This window comes from Leucoraja erinacea, chromosome 9 (assembly GCF_028641065.1).
Source record: "Leucoraja erinacea ecotype New England chromosome 9, Leri_hhj_1, whole genome shotgun sequence".
NCBI lineage: Eukaryota > Metazoa > Chordata > Chondrichthyes > Rajiformes > Rajidae > Leucoraja > Leucoraja erinaceus.
Window position 1 is genome coordinate 20,976,466 of NC_073385.1, and position 20,983 is coordinate 20,997,448.

A 20,983-nucleotide genomic window follows, 5' to 3' on the forward strand; every position below is an offset into this window, starting at 1 on the left:
CAGCAGACTGCACCATCCCAGCAAACTGCACCATCCCAGCAGACTGCACCAGCAGACTGCACCAGCAGACTGCACCAGCACACTGCCAATGACTGGCAGTTCAAGGCCAGCTCTGATGCATGGTGGCAAGACTGCAAGCAGCCCAGATGAGACAAGGTGATAGAATCAGTCTAACAGCAAGGAACAGGCCCTTCGGCCCACCTTGTCCATGCCGATAAAGATGTTTGGCCCGTGTCTCATAACTTTACTGTTCATGTAACTGTCCAAATGGCTTCAAATATTGTTATTGGTCCAGTCTCAAGCACTCTTTCTGCAACTCACTCCATCTACTCACCGCCCTCTGTGTGAAATTGTTGCCTCCTCAACTTAAACCCATGCTCTCTGGTTCATGAATCCCCTAGTGTGGGTAAAATACTGTGCATTCACTCCATCTGTGCCCCTGAAGATGTTATACACCTCTATAAGATCACCCCTCAGCCTCCTGCGCTCCAAGGAATGGAGTCCCAGCCTACTCAACCTCTCCCTGTAGCTCAGGCCCTCAAGTCCTCCCGATATTCTCACGGCACTCTTTGCAGCTTCAGTAGCATCTTTCCTGTGGCATGGTGACTTAAACCGAACGTAAACTACAAGAGGGACCTCCCCAACCCTAATGCTTGCAACCTAACATCTCATCTTCAGTACTCAGTGCCCTGACAGATAAAGCACAACATGCCCAAGCCCTTCATCAACATCCTGTCTACTGTCAGACATTTTCCTTCATGTACTGGAAATTGTTTTCAATCTCCTTCAAAATGTCCTGCCCTCTGTCTTTGCTGGTGTGCTGGTGCAGCCTGCTGGTGCAGCCTGCTGGTGCAGTGTGCTGGTGCAGCGTGCTGGTGCAGATCAATCTCCTGCCTCTGCCCTCGCCTGTACCAGTCCATGGGGATTGATGATCCCTGTTGCCTACACCTGTCCCATTCCTTGGCCAAGTGGGAGTCTATATCCCAGAGATCCCTATATTCCAGGTGTGAACCCACCTGTCCCAGTCCAGGGGGATTGGCCATCCCAGCTGCCTACACCTGTCCCATTCCTCCATCCCAGAGATCCCTATATCCCAGGTGTGACCCCATCTGTCCCGGGAACTGTGACCAGATCACGCCAGTGAATGTGAGACTCCTTTACAATCATTTCATTGTTGCTGAACTACCTGAGCAGTGTCTTCACTTTGAGTTGTGGATTTCTGAGCATTGCTTTGTTCTGTCTGCAGGGGTTTTGTTCTTGGTTGACCACACTTTACCACATGCGGTAGGTTTACCTTTCATTGCTTCATCCTTTTGATCTCACTGCAGTTCTGATATAAGCAGGGGAGGGGTGGGTGAGGGTGGAGGCGGGGGAGGGGGGGAGGGGGAGGGTTAGAGGCAGTGGGGGGAGGGGGGCGGGGTAGAGGTGGGGGGGGGGGGGGGGGGGGGTGGTGATCAAGCAGTGGGTTGTTGGCTGTGGGCTGAGCATCAAAAATGTGTCTAGAATTTAACTTTCGTGACCCATGTCTCGGAACTACATTAAATTTTGCACATATTTAGATAAAATATAATTGAGAAGGAAGTCATTACTCATCAGTTCCAAAAGGTTGCACATTAATTAATTAAACTAATTAGAAAATGAGATCGAAAAAGTGAGCGCCATCTAGTCGAATGCCCATATTACACCATGGGAGCCTAATTCCCTGTTGCAGTCGATTTAAACCATATATTATTATACCATCTTTGTATATATATATATGACTTGTGAATATGAGTTTAATCATATATAATTATGTATAATTATATTATATAAAAATAATATCTATATCACTAAAAGTCTGATCTTGACCACTTCCTGTGACCAATCCCACTGTGGGGCGCTGCAATGAAGGAGCCTCTGCCTACAGCCTGTCTGTTTTTTCCTATCTTTTTTTTATTTAAGTTTGTCTAAACACTTTTGTTTTGGGGATTCTTTAGTTTTTCTATGTGGGGGAGGAGTGAGGGGGAAACTGTTTCCCAGTCGCTTCCTGGCTAGGACACGACTATTTCTCCGTGTCGCGTCCTCGCCCCCCACCTTGCGGCCTACCATATGGATTGGAGTGGCCTTTCCTACCGGAGACCGGGGACCGGACCAGAGCTTCGGCAGCAGCGGCGCAGCGCAGGATTTGCCGTGGAGCGGGCGATACCTACCTGGATCGCCGTTTGAAGCTCCTGTGAGTTGGGCCCGCTGCTCCAAGATCGCTGAGCTGTGGTTTGGGAGAGCTTCCAGCGCGGGCGGCACTGACCGACATAACGGAGTCCTGGGACCATTTGCCGAGGGCCGCCAGCGTTGAATCTCTGCCCGGCGCGGCCTGGGGACGTCGGGAGCTGCGGACTCTGGTGGGAAGTGGCCGATTTGGAGGTCCACGCCGCTGAAGTTGGCCTCCCATTCCGACGTCGGAGTGCCAACATCTCGGCGAGCGGGCCTGAGCGGCGGGCTGCCCCTAGTGGTGACTGCGGAGGGCTCCAGAGGCCCCGGCCACGGGTGCACAACAGAGGAATATCAGAGGAAGATGACTGACTTTGTTGCCTTCTCTCACAGTGGGAAACTTTTAATTCTGCTGTGTGGGGATGTTTTATGTTGAACTCTGTCATGTGTTGTATTCTTTATTTTATTGTATGGCTGTATGGTGATCACATCTCACTGTGCCAACTGGCACATGTGACAAATAAATGTATCTTGTATCTTGTTCTGTATATTGATTTTAGAAAAAAACGCTGCCACTTACGGCTGTGAATTTTGGCCATCTTACTCAGTCCCCCTCTGCTGTGCAGGACAAGAGGATTTTTCCCATCGATGAAAAATAAAAGAGTTATTAGTGTTTAAAAAATGTTGAGATTCTCTCTCCTGAAAGCCACGCCCCTTCCGAAGGGACTATAAAACCCGGAAGTGTTGAGTGCCTCAGTCAGTCTCTGCAAGATGGGGGAGCGAGAAGGTCTCGTCTCTCAGTCTGAGCTGTGAATAACACTGAACATATGTCTACTAAAATGTGAGTGTCGTTTTACTGACCTTGAGTGCCCTTAATGTGGTTTGAAAATGAAAATGTGTTTCGTTTGGAATAAAGCACAGCAAATGGTTTGTTTAAAATAAAGCACAGCAAATGGTTGGTGGTGGTTGGTTTGAAATAAAGCACAGCAAATGGTTTGTGGTGGTTGGTTTGAAATGGCAAATGATTAAAAGTCTAAACTTGACTACTTCCTGTTTGCATTGTATATTGATTTTAGATAAAACACTACCACTTACGGCTGTGATTTTTGGGTATCTTACTCAGTCCCCCTCTGCTCATCAGGTGCAGAGGATTCTTGCCATCAATGAAAAATAAAAGTGTTATTAGTGTTTAAAAAATGTTGCGAATCTCTCTCCTGTCAATCACGCCATGAAGGCCACGCCCCTTACTGTGGGAGGGGGTGAGGGATTATAAAACCCGGAAGTGTGGGTATGGCTCAGTCTCTGCAAGATGGGGGAGGGAGAGGTCACGACTGTCTGAGCTGTGAATCAACTGAACACACTGAATGTCTACTGAACTGTGAGTGTGGTGTTTATGTGGTGTTTTATGGTGGTTTCACCCTGCTTGAAATGGTATGAAACTGCAATTGAATGTGGTAGCCTTGCACCCTGCACGAAATGGTGTGAAACTGCATTTCAATTTGGTGGCCTTGCACCCTGCTTGAAGTGGTAAGAAACTACACTTGAATTTGGTGGCCTTGCACCCTGCTTGAAGTGGCATGAAACTGCCCTTGAATTTGGTGGCCTTGTACCCTGCTTGAAGTGGTCGGAAACTGCATGAGTTTGGTGGTCTTGCACCCTGCTTGAATGGTAGGAAACTGCACTTGAATTTGATGGTCTTGCACCCTGCTTGAAATTGTAGGAAACTGCATTTGAATTTGATGGCCTTGCACCCTGCTTGAAATGGAATTTCAAGGAATAGCCGTGAGTCAACTGCCAGCCCACCAGCCGTGGGTGAGCTGCCAGCACATCAAGCTTGAGTGACTGAGCAACCACCTAAGAATCCATTTGGCTCACAATATCCATACTAGCCCTCTGGAAACCAGTCCCTTCAGCCCATACTAGTGCTCCAGAAAGCCCCCTCCCCACTAGCCACCAATATTGGAATTGGTGGAGAGGTGGAATATTGCGTTGGGGGACCGCCCTCCCGTGTGAACATGGGACCCAACGGGTCCCACTTAGTCTAGTAATTAACTTAATTGTGTGTGTTTTGTGAATGAGACTGCCGCAGAGGTCCGGCTCCTGAACCAGCCTAATTAATGGGTGAGGGCAGTTCTTCTGGGTTCCCCCGTTTACTGAAAACCACTGACTGCTAGTGTGCAGAGTGGGGGTCACGGCCATAGTGGGACTGGGGCAGTTCCAGGCTGGGGGAAGGCTAAGGCACCTTTGTAGCATCCACAGGCCTACCGACATCCCGATCGACCCTTCGCAGCATCCACCGGCGGCCTGGCCACTCACCGGCGGACCCACAGCCCGACCGATCCTCCACAGCATCCATCAGCCTAAAGACAAGACCGACCGACCGACCCTGACTCTGACCCTGACCCTGACCCTGACCCTGACCCTGACTGACTGACCCTGACTCTGACTCTGACTCTGACTCTGACTCTGACTCTGACTCTGACTCTGACTCTGACTCTGACTCTGACTCTGACTCTGACTCTGACCCTGACCCTGACCCTGACCCTGACCCTGACCCTGACTCTGACCCTGACTCTGACCCTGACTCTGACCCTGACTCTGACTCTGCCTCTGATCCTAATCCTAATCATAAACCTAGCTGTACATTTGTTATTTATCATTTTTAGTTAACAGTTCACATCATAACTTTATAAAGTAAGTAAGCTTATTGGCCAAGTATTCACATACAAGGAATTTGCCTTGGTGCTCCGCCCACAAGTAACAACATGACATACAGTGACAGTTACGAATGGCTCAGAACACATTAAAGATAAATCAATTGAAAAACAAAATGATCAGCAAGGTTAGCATTACCTTTATTCCTTGGAAACCTTGCTATTGTTTTGATGTTATTAGGAGGCAGCCATTATCCCAGGGTCCTCGCTGCCTAGCGACCATAACACAAAGCGCGGGATTGGTCAATTTGTGTCCGACCTCAATGTCAAACGTGCATTGTTTGCACAATTAATACTCGGAAAATTGGAAGTTTTCCCATATTTTAAAAAAATGTGCAGGTTTTGTTCTTGACGAGTTTCAGGTATGATTTATATAATATTTTTACACAATATGTTCAAAATTCTGGTAGTTCCGTGAGTTGGGTCACGAACCTGAACGAGAAAGCTTCTCGGCCCGCAGCCTACTGAGCCTTGTGTTACAGGGGTGATGTGATCCAGTACAAGTGTGGGGGGTGGGGGGGGGGGGGAGGGGCGAGGGGGGTGGGGGGGGGGGGGGGGGGGGTACAGGCGGGAGGTGGGGGAGCGTGATGAGGCAGTGAGCTGGGCCTTGTCTTGCAGGGATGATGAGATCCAGTACAAGTGTGGGCTGGACGCCATCATCTACCTGTCGTTCCAGAGACACATCCTGGTGTTGCTGAGTGTGGTCTGTGTCTTCTCCATCGCCATCATCCTCCCCGTCAACTTCTCCGGGGACCTGCTGGGTGAGGGGGGGGGCACAGGGGTGTGGGGGGGTTGGGGGAGGGGGAGAGGGGGGAGAGGGGGGGGTGGGGGGGGGGGGGGGGGTTTGGGAGGGTGGTGTGCGTAGGAGGGAGGGGGGGTGGGTGGAGTCTCTGCTGCGAGGGTCTCACTGACAGCATGGTTCCTGCTCCAGGTGACAGCCCCCAGCACTTCGGACGAACAACCATCGCCAACGTCCCTGCAGAGTGAGTGACCGACCGACAGACTGTCCATGTCCTCCCCCCCCCCCCCCCCCCCCCCCCCCCTGCCCCGGTGCCCCCCCTGCCGCCCCCCTGCCCCAGTGCCCCTCCCACCCCCCCCCCAACCCCCCCATGCCCCAGTTGCTGAGCCCCCCTCTCTCTCTCTCTCTCCATGTTGCAGTGACCGCTTGCTGTGGCTGCACAGTATCTTTGCCCTGCTCTACTTTGTGGTGACCGTGATCTGTATGGGCCACCACTCGCTGCAGCTCGATTACAAAGAGAATGAGAAGGTGAGAGGGAAGCAGACGGGCAGGGCCGACCACCCCACAAACCCCACTTGCTCTTAACATGCATAAACCATACAACACGGAACAGTACACGTAGTCACAGGCCCCGTGACTCTCAATGTCCGTGACCATCACGTGTCAACCTGCACCTGATCCATATCTCCACTCCCTGCATGCCCATCAACCCGTAGAAAAGCCTCAAACACCACCATAGTATCTCCCTCCACCCCCACCGCTGGCAGTGTCCTGGGCACCCACCACCCTCTGTGTAACACACTTTGCCCTTCACCTGAAATCTCCGTCCTGTAGTCTTTGTCATTCCTACCCTGGGCTCTGACTGTTGTTGGTCACTGCCTTCCCCTGTAGAGATGTTCCCTATAATGACCCCTGACCCTGGCGCTCTGGGCCCTGCCCTAATCTGCCCAGTGGAGATTAGCGCTACCTCAGAGCAGCGGTCTCCTGGGGAAGGCCAGAACTCTCCAGCTGTGGCCACAAGAATACATTGCAAAGGTTCACTGTGGTGTTTGTACTCCTGTATTTGTTCCCTTCCGAAACTGTGGCGTCCAGAGCCAAGTCCAGTGGACTCCAGTGTGGGCAATGCGGCTTTGTGTGAGGACCTGCCTGGGGCGTGTGTCTGGGCCAGTGGGTTTGGTTTGGGTGAGTTTACAGCTGCTCTAACCTAATCCAGCTGTGGGGCTTTTTCTTCTCCAGGTGGCACGAACATTGATGATCTCCCAAATCCCGAAGGAAATCACAGACACGAGCCTCCTCACCAAACACTTCCAGTGAGTAATGTGTGTGTGTGCGTGTGTGCTTCTGCGTGTGCGCGCGTCTGCGTGTGCGCGCGTCTGCGTGTGCGCGCGTCTGCGTGTGCGCGCGTCTGTGTGCGCGCGTCTGTGTGCGCGCGTCTGTGTGCGCGCGTCTGTGTGTGCGCGCGTCTGTGTGTGCGCGCGTGTCTGTGTGCGCGCGTCTGTGTGTGCGTGTCTCTGTGTGTCTGTGGTTGTGTGCGTGTGTGCGCGTCTGTGTGCGCGTCTGTGTGTGTGCGCGTCTGTGTGTGTGCGCGTCTGTGTGTGTGTGCGTCTGTGTGTGCGTCCGTCTGTGTCTGTGTGTGTGCGTGTGAGTATCTGTGTGCAGCTGTCTGTGCATGTGAGTGTCTGTGTCTACGTGTCTGTCTGTGTGTGTGTGCGCATCTGTGTATGGCTGTGTGTGTCTGTGGGTGTGTGTGTGTGTGTGCGCGTGCATGTGTGATGTTGAGCATCGGATGGACCTGTCTAGTTCTAACTGTACACGCACCGTGGTTCTAACTGTGCATGCACTGTCTTGCAGTGAGGCCTACCCAAGCTGCACGGTGACAGATGTGCAGTTCTGCTTCGATGTGCGTGCCCTGATGAAACTCGACAGTGAGAGGTGAGCAAGTACAAAAGGAGTGTGTACGAGGGCAGCTTCACACTTGGCCACTCTGAGCCCAATGTTTCCTGGCTCCACCTGTAACGAGGGAGATTTGTTCTGCCTGACCTTTCCATCAATGTACTGATGACAGTACGGTTGGAACCTGCCATGGATTTGTGCTTGGACTCAGTGACTAAATGCAATGGGATGTGGGATCAGGGAATGTGTTTCGAAAAACTGCCTTTGTAAATGGGAGTAGATGGCCAACAAACGATGGGGTCTAACCTGTGGGTCTAACACTAACCTGTGGGTCTAACACTAACCTGTGGGTCTAACACTAACCTGTGGGTCTAACACTAACCTGTGGGACTAACACTAGCCTGTGGGACTAACACTAGCCTGTGGGACTAACACTAACCTGTGGGACTAACACTAACCTGTGGGACTAACACTAACCTGTGGGACTAACTAACACTAACCTGTGGGACTAACACTAACCTGTGGGTCTAACACTAACCTGTGGGACTAACACTAACCTGTGGGACTAACACTAACCAGTGTGGGTCTAACACTAACCTGTGGGTCTAACACTAACCTAACACTAACCTGTGGGTCTAACACTAACCTGTGGGGACTAATCACCATGATCCCAGCCACAGATCTCATGTATTTACAACTTTTGTTCCTCCTAGACGAAAGGCAATGAAAGGCCGTCTATATTTCACAGCCAAAGCCCAGAAGGAAGGAAAGATCATGATTAAGACGCACCCTCTGGCCCGGATCTGCTGTTGTGACTGCTGTGGGTTTGAACAGGTGCACAGGAGAGAAAATCGGCCCGTTAACATTGGTCAATGTTGATGGATGGAAAGAATATGGGTGGGGGGGTCAGAGGTGGGAGGTGGGAGGTGGGTCAGAGCCAGCAGAGGGAGGGGGTGGGAGTGAGAGTGGTGTGGGAGATGTTGAGAGGTACAGTAGGGCAACTGGCCAGTGGACCATCATCTGACCATGGCCAGATAGGAAGGTGTTGGGATGAAGGTTATAGAGGCCTGACATTGGTCAAAGGGACAGTCAAGGAGATTGGTCAAGGGGTCAGCATCACTAAACAGAATACAGATCCGCCATCAGAAGATTCAACCCGTGTTAGATACATGCGTGCTGAGTTAGATACATGCGTGCTGAGTTAGGTACATGCGTGCTCTGATACATGCGTGCTGAGTTAGATACATGCGTGCTGAGTTAGATACATGCATGCTAAGTTAGATACATGCGTGCTCAGATACATGCGTGCTGAGTTAGATACATGTGTGCTGAGTTAGGTACAAGCGTGATTAGATACATGCGTGCTGAGTTAGATACATGCATGCTGAGTTGGATACATGTGTGCTTTGTTACATGCGTGCTGAGTTAGATACATGCGTGCTGAGTTAGATACATGCATTTAAAAGACATTTGAACAGGCATGTGGAGAGAAAAGGATTGGGAGGTAATGGGGCAAGCACTGGCAAGTCAAGAGTGTTTAGTTGCCGTTTGCAATTGAGATCAGACCAATGACATTCTTACCTGTAACAGCGCAATAAATAATAACCAGACCATCGCAGTGCCACATTTACAAAGTGAATACAGGTTAAGAGTCAAGAGAGTTTTATTGTCATGTGTCCCAGGTAGGACAATGAAATTCTTGCTTGCTGTAGCACAACAGAATATGTAAACATAATACAGAACCGGAGATAAAAGTTCAGTGTGTCTATATACCATAGACCATATATATACTCAATAAATAAACAGATAAAGTGCAATAGGTTGTTATAGTTCAGAGTTTGTTTGATGTTGTTTTTAATAGTCTGATGGCTGTGGGGAAGAAGCTGTTCCTGATCCTGGATGTTCCAGATTTCAGGGTCCTGTACCTTCTTCCAGATGGCAGCGGAGAGATAAGTGTGTGGCCAGGATGGTGTGGGTCTTTGATGATGTTGGCAGCCTTTTTGAGGCAGCGACTGTGATAGATCCCTTCGATGGTGGGGACGTCATAGCCGGTGATGGACTGGGCAGTGGTCACAACTTTCTGCATCCTTTTCCGTTCCTAGTTGGGTGCTGAGGTAGGCTTGTGGTTAGAGTTGTGCAGCGTGATTCAACAGCCTGATGCTCTACAGGCTCCTGTACCTTATGTTGAACAGAGAACAGTACAGCACAAGAACAGACTCTTCGGCCCACAATGTCTGTGGCGAACATAATGCCAAGACCAACTCTCCACCCCCTGTGTAAAAGCAATTGCTCCACACGTCTCCTTAAAACCTTACCTTACAGCTGCCCAGTAGTATTCAGAGTCAGAGTGATACAGTGTGGAAACAGACCCTTCGGCTAACTTGCCCACACCGGCCAATAATGTCCTAGCTACACTAGTCCCTCCTGCCTGCGTTTGGTCCATATCCCTCCAAACCTGTCCTATCCATGTACCTGTCTAACTTTTTCATCAACATTGGGATAGTCTCAGCCTCAACTACTTCCTCTGGCAGCTTGTTCCATACACCCACCACCCTTTGTGTGAAAAAGTTACCCCTCAGATTCACGTTAAATCTTTTCCCCTTCACCTTGAACCTATGTACTCTGGTCCTTGATTCCCCTATTCTGGGCGAGATTCTGTGTTTCTTCCCGATCTATTCCTCTCATGATTTTGTACACCTCTATAAGATCTCCCCTCATCCTCCTGCACTCCATGGAATAGAGACCCAGCCTACTCAACCTCTCCCTATAGCTCACACCCTCTAGTCCTGGCAACATCCTCGTAAATCTTTTCTGAACCCTTTCAAGCTTGACAATATATTTTCTATAACATGGTGCCCAGAGCTGAACACAATATTCTAAATGTGGTCTCACCAACGTCTTATACAACTGCAACATGACCTTCCAACTTCTATACTCAATACTCTGATTGATGAAGGTCAATGTGCCAAAAGCCTTTTTGACCACCTTATCTACCTGCGACTTGACCTTCAAGGAACCATGCACCTGTACTCCTAGATCCCTCTGCTCTACAATATTACCCAGAGGCCTGCCATTCACTGTGTAGGTCCTGCCCTTGTTTGACGTCCCAAAATGCAACACCTCACACTTCTCTGTATTAAATTCCATCTACTATTCCTCTGCCCTATTCCTATTTGATGCTTCCATCCTGGGAAACGGGTACTGTCTACCTTGTCATTTTGACCTGTCGTCATTTTGAATACAGTTTAGTTTAGATACAGCATGGAAACAGGCCCTTTGGCCCACTGCGTCGACCCTGTCCAGTGATCACCCATATACCAGTTCGATGTTATCCCACTTTCATACCCTACACACTAGGGCAATTTACAGAAGCCAATTAACCTATAAACCTGCACGTCTTTGGAGTGTGGCCGGAAACTGGAGCACCCGGAGAAAGCCCACATGGTTCCAGGGAGAATGTATAAATTCCGTACAGACAGCGCCCATAATCAGGATCGAGGCAGGGTCTCTAGCGCTGTGAGGTAGCAGCTCCTAACATTCTGGAAGGGTGTGGAGGCTTTGGAGAGGGTTCAGAGGAATGAAGCTTGGATTAGGGGGTGTTAGCGACAGGGAGAGGTTGCACAGACTGGAATGTTCCCTCTGGAATGCCGGAGGTTGAAGGAAAATATGATTTAGGCATTAAAATGATGATTAAATTCGCATCGGTTGGGTAGATGGGCAGAAGCTTCTGTCCAGGGTGGAAATGTCCAATAGTAGAGTTTGCAGTGTGAGGGTGAGAGGGGCAAGTGTTTTACACACAGGGTGGTGGGGGCGTGGAACGAGCTGCCAGGGGTGGTGGTGGTGGAGGCAGATAATGGTGTTGAAGGGGCTTTTAGATTGGCACATTGATATGCAGGGAATGGAGGTGTATGGATCACGTGCAGGCAGAGGGGATTAGTTAGCCATGGGGTCATATTTGGTCATTGTATTTGAAGAGCCTGTCTCCATACTGTACTGTGTTACGATGCAGAGATTCGTGAGGTGGGGCTGGAGTGAGGAGTGGGGGGCCGGTGGTCAGGGGCCACTAGTTAGAGGGGGGGCACTAGTTAGAGGGGTGGGGGCCACTAGTTAGGGGGGGGCAGTAGTTAGAGGGGTGGGGGCCACAGTTAGAGGAGTTAGCGGCCCACTAGGGGAGGGGTGGGGCCCACTAGTTAGAGGGGTGGGGGGCACTAGTTAGAGGGGTGGGGGCCACTAGTTAGAGGGTGGGGGCCACTAGTTTAGAGGGGTGGGGGCCAATAGTTACAGGTGGGGGGCCACTAGGGGTTAGAGGAGTGGGGGCCACTAGTTAGAGGGATGGGGGCCAATAGTTAGAGGGGTGGGGGCACTAGTTAGTGGGGGGGGCTGGGGGTTAGGGGGTGGGGGCGGTGGTTAGAGGGGTGGGGGCCCGCCACTGGGGGCTTGTTCCTCAGCTCTGTATCAGCTGGTGTCAGACACACAGGGGAGGGTGCAGCCTTGTGCCCGGTGGCTGCTTCATTCACTCACTGTGTGTGTGCAGGTGGATGCAGAGCAATACTACAGTGAGCTGGAGGAGAAGCTGACGGATGAGTTCAACGCTGAGCACCATCGCATCTCCCTCAAGCGGCTGGGAATGAGTTTTGTCACCTTCCAGGACGAGCGGATGACAGCTGTGTGAGTGACTGACCCCATCGGTCCAGTGTCCGTGCTGACCCCACTCACGGCCCTAACCACCGGCCCCCACTCTAACCACCGCCCCCCCCCCTCTAACCACCGGCCCCCACACCTCTAACTAGTGCCCCCACCCCTCTAACTAGTGCCCCCACCCCTCTAACTAGTGCCCCCACCCCTCTAACCACCGGCCCCCACCCCTCTAACTAGTGCCCCCACCCCTCTAACTAGTGCCCCCACCCCTCTAACTAGTGCCCCCACCCCTCTAACTAGTGCCCCCACCCCTCTAACCAACCCCCACCCCTCCCCCCCCCTCTAACCACCGGCCCCCCACCCCTCTAACTAGTGCCCCCACCCCTCTAACTAGTGCCCCCACCCCTCTAACCACCGGCCCCCCCACCCCCACCACCCCTAACTAGTGCCCCCACCCCTCTAACTAGTGCCCCCACCCCTCTAACTAGTGCCCCCACCCCTCTAATCACCGGCCCCCACCCCTCTAACCATCGGCCCCACCCCTCTAACTAGTGCCCCCACCCTCTAACTCTAACCCCACCCCTGCCCCCACCCCTCTAACCACCGTGCCCCCACCCATATAACCATATAACCATATAACAATTACAGCACGGAAACAGGCCAACTCAGCCCTTCTAGTCCGTGCCGAACACTTATTCTCCCCTAGTCCCATCTACCTGCGCTCAGACCATAACCCTCCATTCCTTTCCCGTCCATATACCTATCCAATTTATTTTTAAATGATAAAATCGAACCTGCCTCCACCACTTCCACTGGAAGCTCATTCCACACAGCTATCACTCTCGGAGTAAAGAAGTTCCCCCTCATGTTACCCCTAAACTTCTGTCCCTTAATTCTCAAATCATGTCCTCTTGTTTGAATCTTCCCTATTCTCAATGGGAAAAGCTTATCCACCCCTCTAACTAGTGGCTCCCACCCCTCTAACTACTCACCCCCACTCCTAACTACTGGCCCCCATTCCTCCAACTAGTGACTCCCACCCCTCTAACTACCGGCCCCCACTCCTAACCACTGCCCCCCACTCCTCTAACTAGTGGCCCCCACTCCTCTAACTAGTGGCCCCCACTCCTCTAACTACTGGCCCCCACTCCTCTAACTAGTGGCCCCCACTCCTCTAACTAGGCCCCCACTCCTCTAACTACTGGCCCCCACTCCTCTAACTAGTGGCCCCCACCCCTCTAACTAGTGGCCCCCACTCCTCTAACTACTGGCCCCCACTCCTCTAACTGCTAGCCCCCCCCCCCTACAGCATAGCTAGCACACTAACCAGTACCAAACATATACTAACCAGCACCACCCACACTGCTGGAAATAAAGCAGAGAAGATTGATGTTGCCTGGATCCAAGGGCCTGAGCTCGACAAAGATTTTGAGCAGGAGACTATGGGGATGATCTTATAGTGTATAAAATCATGAGGGGAATAGATTGGGTAGTTGCACAGTCTTTTACCCAGAGTAGGGGAATCAGGGATAAGGATAAAGATATAAGGTGAGTGGGGAAAGATTTCATGGGAACCCGAGGGACAAATAGTTCACAGAGTAGATGGAAGGAGCTGACAGAAGAGGGTGGTGAGGCAGGGACTAGAGCAGCATTTAGCAGGCACTTGGACGGGTACATGGATAGGAAAGGTTTAGAGGGATATGGGGCAGATGTGGGGAAATGGGACTAGCTTAGATGGGGCATGTTGGTCGGCATGGATGAGTTGGGCCGAAGGGCCTGTATCACTGCAGTGTGACTCGATGACTATGACACTGTACCCGACTGATATCCATCAAACACTTTGGCCGAGAGTTTTGGTCTCAATCTGCCCAGTGTTTTATTAATGTTTGGTGAAGCCGTCTTGTTTTCCAGTCCAGATACAATGACGCATTAGTAAGGCCATTTGGCCTTCTTCCTCGGGCTAGCCCACTGACTGGTTGTCCATGATGTGCTGTCTCTGCCAGGATTGTGAAGGATTACGAGCACAGTCAATGTCGCTACCGTCCGCAGCAGTCCAGCATCACCACCGTGGTCAAGTCGTACCGCTGGGACGTACGCTACGCCCCCGGACTCAGCGAAATCATCTGGTAGGTCACAGGTCAAGCTGTCGGTTCGGTGACGGAGTGCCTCACAGATGCCGCCCCACCCACTGTGTTACTCCAGCACTTTGTGCCTATCTTCAGTGTAAACCTGCGCCTGCAGTTCCTTCCTACACAGTCAATGAGGGAGTCCCAGCACATACTGAGTTACTCCAGCACTTTGTTGCTTTTCCTGTCCCGTCACGGATGTGAGGATTTCCCTCGACCCTGAACTCTGGCCGCTTGGCTGACCAATGACCTTTCACATCAGCGCCACACTCCTGGTCTAACCCACCTCCTTGATTACACAAACAAAGCTTTATTGATAAAGCATACCCCCACAGGAGGCGTGGTCCTCCAACTCAAGAATTTCCAAACGTAAGATTCCAGCACTCCCTTGCCTCCCTCAGCAATGGGCTTTAAACAAAATTCCAACTGCACTTGCTCTGCATGTTGCAATAGCAATTCGCCCTCCCCCTGCTGTGAGGTGAAATGTTCAGAGTGTTCCTGTGTCACAACATTGTATCGAAGTGTGTTGGAAGCTGGCAGGAATGATTTTAATAGTAAAAATCTTGTGAAGGTTGGCATTTTTAAAGCTTTAATCACGAAAAATTTGATATATAGAATGAAATCTTTAGTGAAGCTGATCACTGCTAGCCGAGCCATTGTGACGTCATCAGTTGAAGCTGGTCATTTTAAATTCAAACTCTTGATATTTTTAAACTTTAATCAGTATTGCCGAGAAATAAAGCATAAAATGTTCAGTGAAGGTGATCTCTGCCTAAAGGGGAAAAATAAGAATCAGAATATGTAAAAATCTTGTGAAAGTTGGCAATTTTAATGCTTTAATTGCGAATAACGTGAAATATAGGATGAAATCTTTCAGTGAAGCTAATCACTGCTAGCCGAGCCATTGTGACGTCATCAGTTGAAGCTGGTTTTAAATTCAAAGTATTTTAATTCTTTTACAGTTTTAATCAGTAAAGTCAACAATAAGTTGAGAAATAAAGCATAAAATGTTCAGTGAAGGTGATCTTGGCCTAGAGGGAAAAATGTGAATCAGATTATTTTAAAAATGTTATCGTTACCACGTAGTGTTTTTGTGAAAATGTAAAGACAACCACATACACACACACATATACACACGTACAAGATCAGAGTTTTAGTTATGTACTAGACCAAGTGAAGACCCATTGGGTCTGCTCCCTCAACGCACCCGTTCTCTACCCGTCGCCCCCACGGGAGATGTAGTCCTCCCACTCAAGCCGTTCCCGAACGTAAGTGAAGCTGATCACTTCTAGCCGAGCCATTGTGACGTCATCAGTTGAAGCTGGTCTTTTTAAATTCAGTCTTTTGATTTAAAAAAAAATTAAATCAGTAATGAGTCGAGAAATAAAGCATAAAATGTTCAGTGAAGGTGATCTCTGGGCAGCATCTGTGGAGAACATAGATAGGTGACGTTTCACAAAGTGCTGGAGTAACTCAGCGGGTCAGATAGGTATGTTACAAAACCTACCTGAATCGTCATTGGGAATCTGCCCCAGGCCGTGTCAGCGTTTTGGCGCTGTTTGGAGGGGCGGGTTTAAAACGCGATTTTTACTAGGCTGTTCCAATCGAAGATGTTCAGCCTAGTAAATCATTAACGGAAAATCGCTGAAAGACCCCGTCGCAAAAGGTATTATTAGTTTTATAGGCCTCGAATAATAGTTATAATAGTTTTAAAATCACTCTCTCAACCCGCGACCTCTCGCAGCCCCAGGGTTTTATAAAGCAGACAATTAAAGGTATGTACCTTATTTTTACATTAAAAGGGGCTTCCTAAGAACCCTGTATATAAAGTTTACTATAGCGAGTAGTTCATTTTGGGCTCTTTATATCCTGCAGTATTTTCCTGGGCATTTGAGGGCACAAATCCAGCGCAATGTGAACGTTCTAAACCAGCGCGTTCACAGGAACCCACTAGAAAGCCGATTTAAATGGACTTTAATTTACAGCAATTGAACACTAAATTCCTTCCATTTGGCCTATAAATTGATGTAAATGAGATTTAAAAATCATGTTTTATTGTGAATTATTTATGAATATTATTTGGACACTTAGGCTATTTAAAAATGTTAATAATTTATTAAGAAATGGATAGATGTTTAGATCTAGTAATTGAAGTTTGAAATTAGCTACAATTGGGTAACTAACTAATTATATGCTTTAATTTCAGGTCATCCAAGTAAGATTATTTTATATTTGTTTCAGAATGGTTCAATCTATGATAACTGAAAATTTCATTCAGTTCTCTTAATTTTTAAGAAGGTTATGGGCTTTTGACTGTCCATGATCACAGCTTTTTTGTTATGTCCATAGAAAATCAATAGGGAACAAGATGCTAATTTCCGAGTATGAAAATGGCCATAACCTTTTTATTACTTGAGATATGAAAGTGAATTAGGTGTCAAATTAAACTTATTTTTATGCTTTATCTGATGGAATAAATTGCAGACTTGATTTTTTAAATCTCAAAATTTTGTAACATTGCTAGGTCAGGCAGCATCTGTGGAGGTTGGTGGGTGGGTGGGTGAATGATGTTGGTTGTGTACAGCACCCTACATCACGGTCGGTCAGGCAATGCCGCGGGCCTGTCGATGGTCCTGGTCTAGTGGTCATGTCTCTGCTCCTACATCAGGGAGAACCTGTCGGTGCAGGGAAGCGCCTGGTGGATCCGCTGTGCTGTCCTCAACATCCTGCTCTTCCTGCTCCTCTTCTTCCTCACCACACCGGCCATCATCGTCAACACCATGGACAAGTTCAACGTCACCAACCCTGTGGAGAGCCTGAAGGTAGGGCAGCCATGACAGTAACAGGCCACCCTCCCTGTGTGACCCTCCCGCCTCCTCCTGTGTGACCCCCCCATCCCTCTCTGTGTGACCCCCCCATCCCTCTCTGTATGACCCCCCCCAACCCCTCCCCTCTTTCTGACCCCCTCTCTCTCTCTGCTGCAGAACCCGATCGTGACGCAGTTTTTCCCGACGTTGCTCCTGTGGACGTTCTCTGTGCTGCTCCCGTTCATCGTCTACTACTCTGCCTTCTTCGAGTGTCACTGGACCAGGTAGCCCTGCTGGGGGTGGGGGTGGGGTGAGGGGGAGGAGCGCAGTGTGCTCCCCCCCACACTTCCCACCAGACCCTGTGTGGACCCCAGTGAAGGTGGTGGAGGCAGGTTCGTTTTTACACCCACCCTAAATTGGATACATGGATGGGAAGGGAATGGAGGGTTATGGTCTGAGCGCAGGTATATGGGACTAGGGGAGATTATGTGTTCGGCACCCTTCTCTCGAGATGGTATGGTTACTTTCCACCCCCACTCTCTCCCCCAATTGTTATATGGTATTCTCTGCTCCCCCCACTCTCCAACCCCCCTCACATCCCCATTCTCTCTCCCCCATAATCTCTCCCCTCCCCCACTCTCCTCCCCCACTCTCTCTCCCACCCCTCTCTCCCCCACTCCCCCCCCCACTCTCTCCCCCCCCCCCCCCTGACTGTCTGCTGTTCCAGGTCGACTGAGAACCAGGTGACGATGCACAAGTGTTATTTCTTCCTGGTCTTCATGGTGATCATCCTGCCCTCGCTTGGCCTCACCAGGTACTGCCCCACACGGGGGGGGGGGGGGGGGGGTGATTGACGTGTGGGGGGGGGGGGTGACTAAAGTGTAGGGGGGGTGATTGACATGTGAGGGGGGGGAGTGATTGACGTGTGTGGGGGGGGTGATTGACGTGTGGGGGGGGGGGAAGTCTCTGACCCCCCTGGAGGCAGTGCCCTGGCCCCAGAGGTAGCCGTGACCCATGACGCTTGACCCTGTTGTGTTGCAGCTTGGATGTTTTCTTCCACTGGCTCTTCGACACTCATTTCCTGGATGAAGCCGACATAAAGTTCCAGTGAGTTGCCTGTCCGTCACTGGCTGCGTCACGCCAACACGGCTACGTCACGCCAACACGGCTCCGTCACGCCAACACGGCTGCGTCACGCCAACACGGCTGCGTCATGCCAACACGGCTCCGTCACTGACTGCATCATGCCAACACGGCACCGCCACGCAAAACAAGGCCCCGTCACACCCATACGGTTCCATCACGCCAACACGGCTCCGCCAACACGGCTCCGTCACGCCAACACGGCTCCGTCACGCCAACGCTGCTCTGCCACACCAACCCGGCTGTCATGCCAACACGGCTCCGTCATGCCAACACGGCTCCGTAACGCCAACGCAGCACCGTCACGCCAACACGGCTCCATCACGCCAACGTGGCTCTCACACCAACAAGGCTGTCATGCCAACACGGCTCCGTCACGCCAACGCTGCTCTGTCACACCAACACGGCTGTCATGCCAACACGGCTCCGTCATGCCAACACGGCTCCGTAACGCCAACACGGCTCCACACCCAACGTGGCTCTCGCACCAACAAGACTGTCATGCCATCACGCCTCTGTCACGCCAACACGGCTCTGTCACACCAACGTAGCACCGTCACGCCAACACGGCTCCATCACGCCAACATGGCTCCATCATGCAAACACGCCATGCGATCATGGCACCGGCCCCGAGAACCCCTCTATTAGACCCCAGCCTCTACCTCTCCCACTCCTGGGATGTGTTCACCTGGAACCTCATGATCATCTACCCCCTGTGGGTGCCTCTCCCTGTAGGTGTCACTGCCCGTAACTGCTGTCTCCCTGTAGGTGCGTCTTCCTCCCGGATAACGGAGCCTTCTTTGTGAATTACGTGATCACGTCGAGCTTGATCGGCACGGCTATGGAGCTGCTGCGTATCCCGGGGCTGCTGGTCTACGCCACACGCCTGGTCTTTGCAAAGTCAAAGGCTGAGCAGATACACGTGAAGAAGGTGAAGGCCGTGATTCTGACGGGTGGGGGGGAACTGAGCAACTCCGGGGGAGTTACAGGGAGCAGGAGCGAGTTGCACAGGAGAGAGTTGCACGGGACCGGGGCTGCACGGGAGGGGGGCTGCACGGGAGCGGGGCTGCACGGGAGTGGGGCCCACATCTTCAAGAGGTCCTGTGTACCCAGTGACTCCAGCTGTTATTGCTGTCACATAGCACAGAAACAGGCCCTTCGGCCCAATCAGTCCACACTGACCAACATGTCCCAACTGCCTGTGCTTGGTCCATATCCTTCTAATCCCGTCCCATCCATGTACCTGTCTAAATGTCTGTTGGATGTTGTTATTGTACAATGTTATTGTCAAGCAGCTTGTTCCAGACACCCACCACCCATCACTGTCCAATTAAATATTTCCCTATCACCTTAAACCTATGTTCTCTGGTTCTTGGTTCCCCAGAGAGTTGTGAGTCTGGAATTCTCTGCCTCAGAGGGCGGTGTAGGCCAATGCTCTGGATGTTTTCAAGAGAGAGTTAAATGGAGCTCTTAAAGATAGCAGAATCAGGGGATATGGGGAGAAGGCAGGAATGGGGTACTGATTGTGGATGATCAGCCATGATCACATTGAATGATGGTGCTGGCTCGATGGGCTGAATGGCCTACTCCTGCACCTATTGTCTATTGTCTTATCTATTCCCCTCATGATTTTACCTCACTAAAAGATTATCTCTCAGCCTCTTGCATTCCAAGCACTAAAGTCCTCGGCTGCCCAACCTCTCCCTGTAGCTCAGGCCCACAGATTATATGGGATGCAAGATGCGAACATATGGAGAATGTCCGTACCAATCTTTGCTCCACCCTATTCCTCCCCCCCCGCACCAGCCCTAACCTTTTTTCTCTCTCTCTCTCTCTCCCTCTCTCTCTCTCTCTCCCTCCCTCCAGAGTCAGGCCTATGAGTACCAGTTTGGGTTGGAGTATGCCTGGACCATGTGTATATTTGCTGTTGTGATGACTTACAGCATCACCTGCCCGATAATCGTCCCCTTTGGTGAGTGACCAGCCTCGTGTTTGCTGCATGTCTGTACTGTCCCCACCTTCTCATCAAAGGCAGTGTTCAAAGCTGATACAGGAAGGCACATCATCTGCCCCTCTCTCTTCCAAATGTCCCTTCCATTTGCTATCTGTGTCTTGACCCGAAACGTGTATCCATGTACTCCACAGATGCTGCCTGACCCACTGAGTTCCTCCAGCACTCTGTGAAACGTCGCCTGTCCATGTTCTCCACAGATGCTGCCTGACCTGCTGCGTTACTCCAGCACTCTGTGTCTAACTTTGGTGTAAACCGGCATCCACTGTTCCTTCCTACACAATAATCTGTCAACATGGATTTGAAATGCTTCAAGTCAAGTTGAGTTTATTGTCATAGACCCCATCTACACTAGTCCCACCCAAACGCCTGCAGTTGGTCTGGTCCATATCCTTCTCAGTATGCAGAGGTTTACGTACATGACATTTTAGCTTCAGAGGCTCAGGTGTTTTTGGAGCAGTGACCACAGTTCTATTAGCTTTAAAATATGTATAGATAACGACAGGGCTGATTCACAAATTGGGGCAAGGCCAACTTTCATTAGACAAGAACTTGCAAATGTTGATGGGAATAATTTGTTTGTGAGCAAAGGGACGTCTATAAAAAGATGCTTATAAAAGTGATAGTTCAAGTTAGACATGAAGGGCAAGTAGGGGTGAGGATAGGTGAGAGATTGAGGCTCTGGTCTATAAGGAGGAGGCGGTGTGGGTCAGGGACAGGCAGCC

General features: G+C 50.6%; 1 protein-coding gene across 2 annotated transcripts in view; it reads left to right on the plus strand.

Moving 5' to 3' along the window:
• The window catches only part of tmem63c (transmembrane protein 63C), a 49,109-nt gene that overhangs the window by 21,366 nt on the left and 6,760 nt on the right, over nucleotides 1-20,983 (plus strand). For both annotated transcript variants that reach the window (XM_055640303.1, XM_055640304.1), the window contains 15 exons: nucleotides 1,247-1,284; nucleotides 5,520-5,662; nucleotides 5,833-5,884; nucleotides 6,060-6,168; nucleotides 6,877-6,950; nucleotides 7,492-7,572; nucleotides 8,247-8,367; nucleotides 12,068-12,201; nucleotides 14,175-14,297; nucleotides 16,966-17,119; nucleotides 17,282-17,388; nucleotides 17,832-17,918; nucleotides 18,146-18,211; nucleotides 19,016-19,178; nucleotides 20,114-20,219. In XM_055640303.1, coding sequence (XP_055496278.1) covers nucleotides 1,247-1,284; nucleotides 5,520-5,662; nucleotides 5,833-5,884; nucleotides 6,060-6,168; nucleotides 6,877-6,950; nucleotides 7,492-7,572; nucleotides 8,247-8,367; nucleotides 12,068-12,201; nucleotides 14,175-14,297; nucleotides 16,966-17,119; nucleotides 17,282-17,388; nucleotides 17,832-17,918; nucleotides 18,146-18,211; nucleotides 19,016-19,178; nucleotides 20,114-20,219 — 1,558 coding nt within the window. The remainder of the gene's footprint in view (nucleotides 1-1,246; nucleotides 1,285-5,519; nucleotides 5,663-5,832; nucleotides 5,885-6,059; nucleotides 6,169-6,876; nucleotides 6,951-7,491; nucleotides 7,573-8,246; nucleotides 8,368-12,067; nucleotides 12,202-14,174; nucleotides 14,298-16,965; nucleotides 17,120-17,281; nucleotides 17,389-17,831; nucleotides 17,919-18,145; nucleotides 18,212-19,015; nucleotides 19,179-20,113; nucleotides 20,220-20,983) is intronic.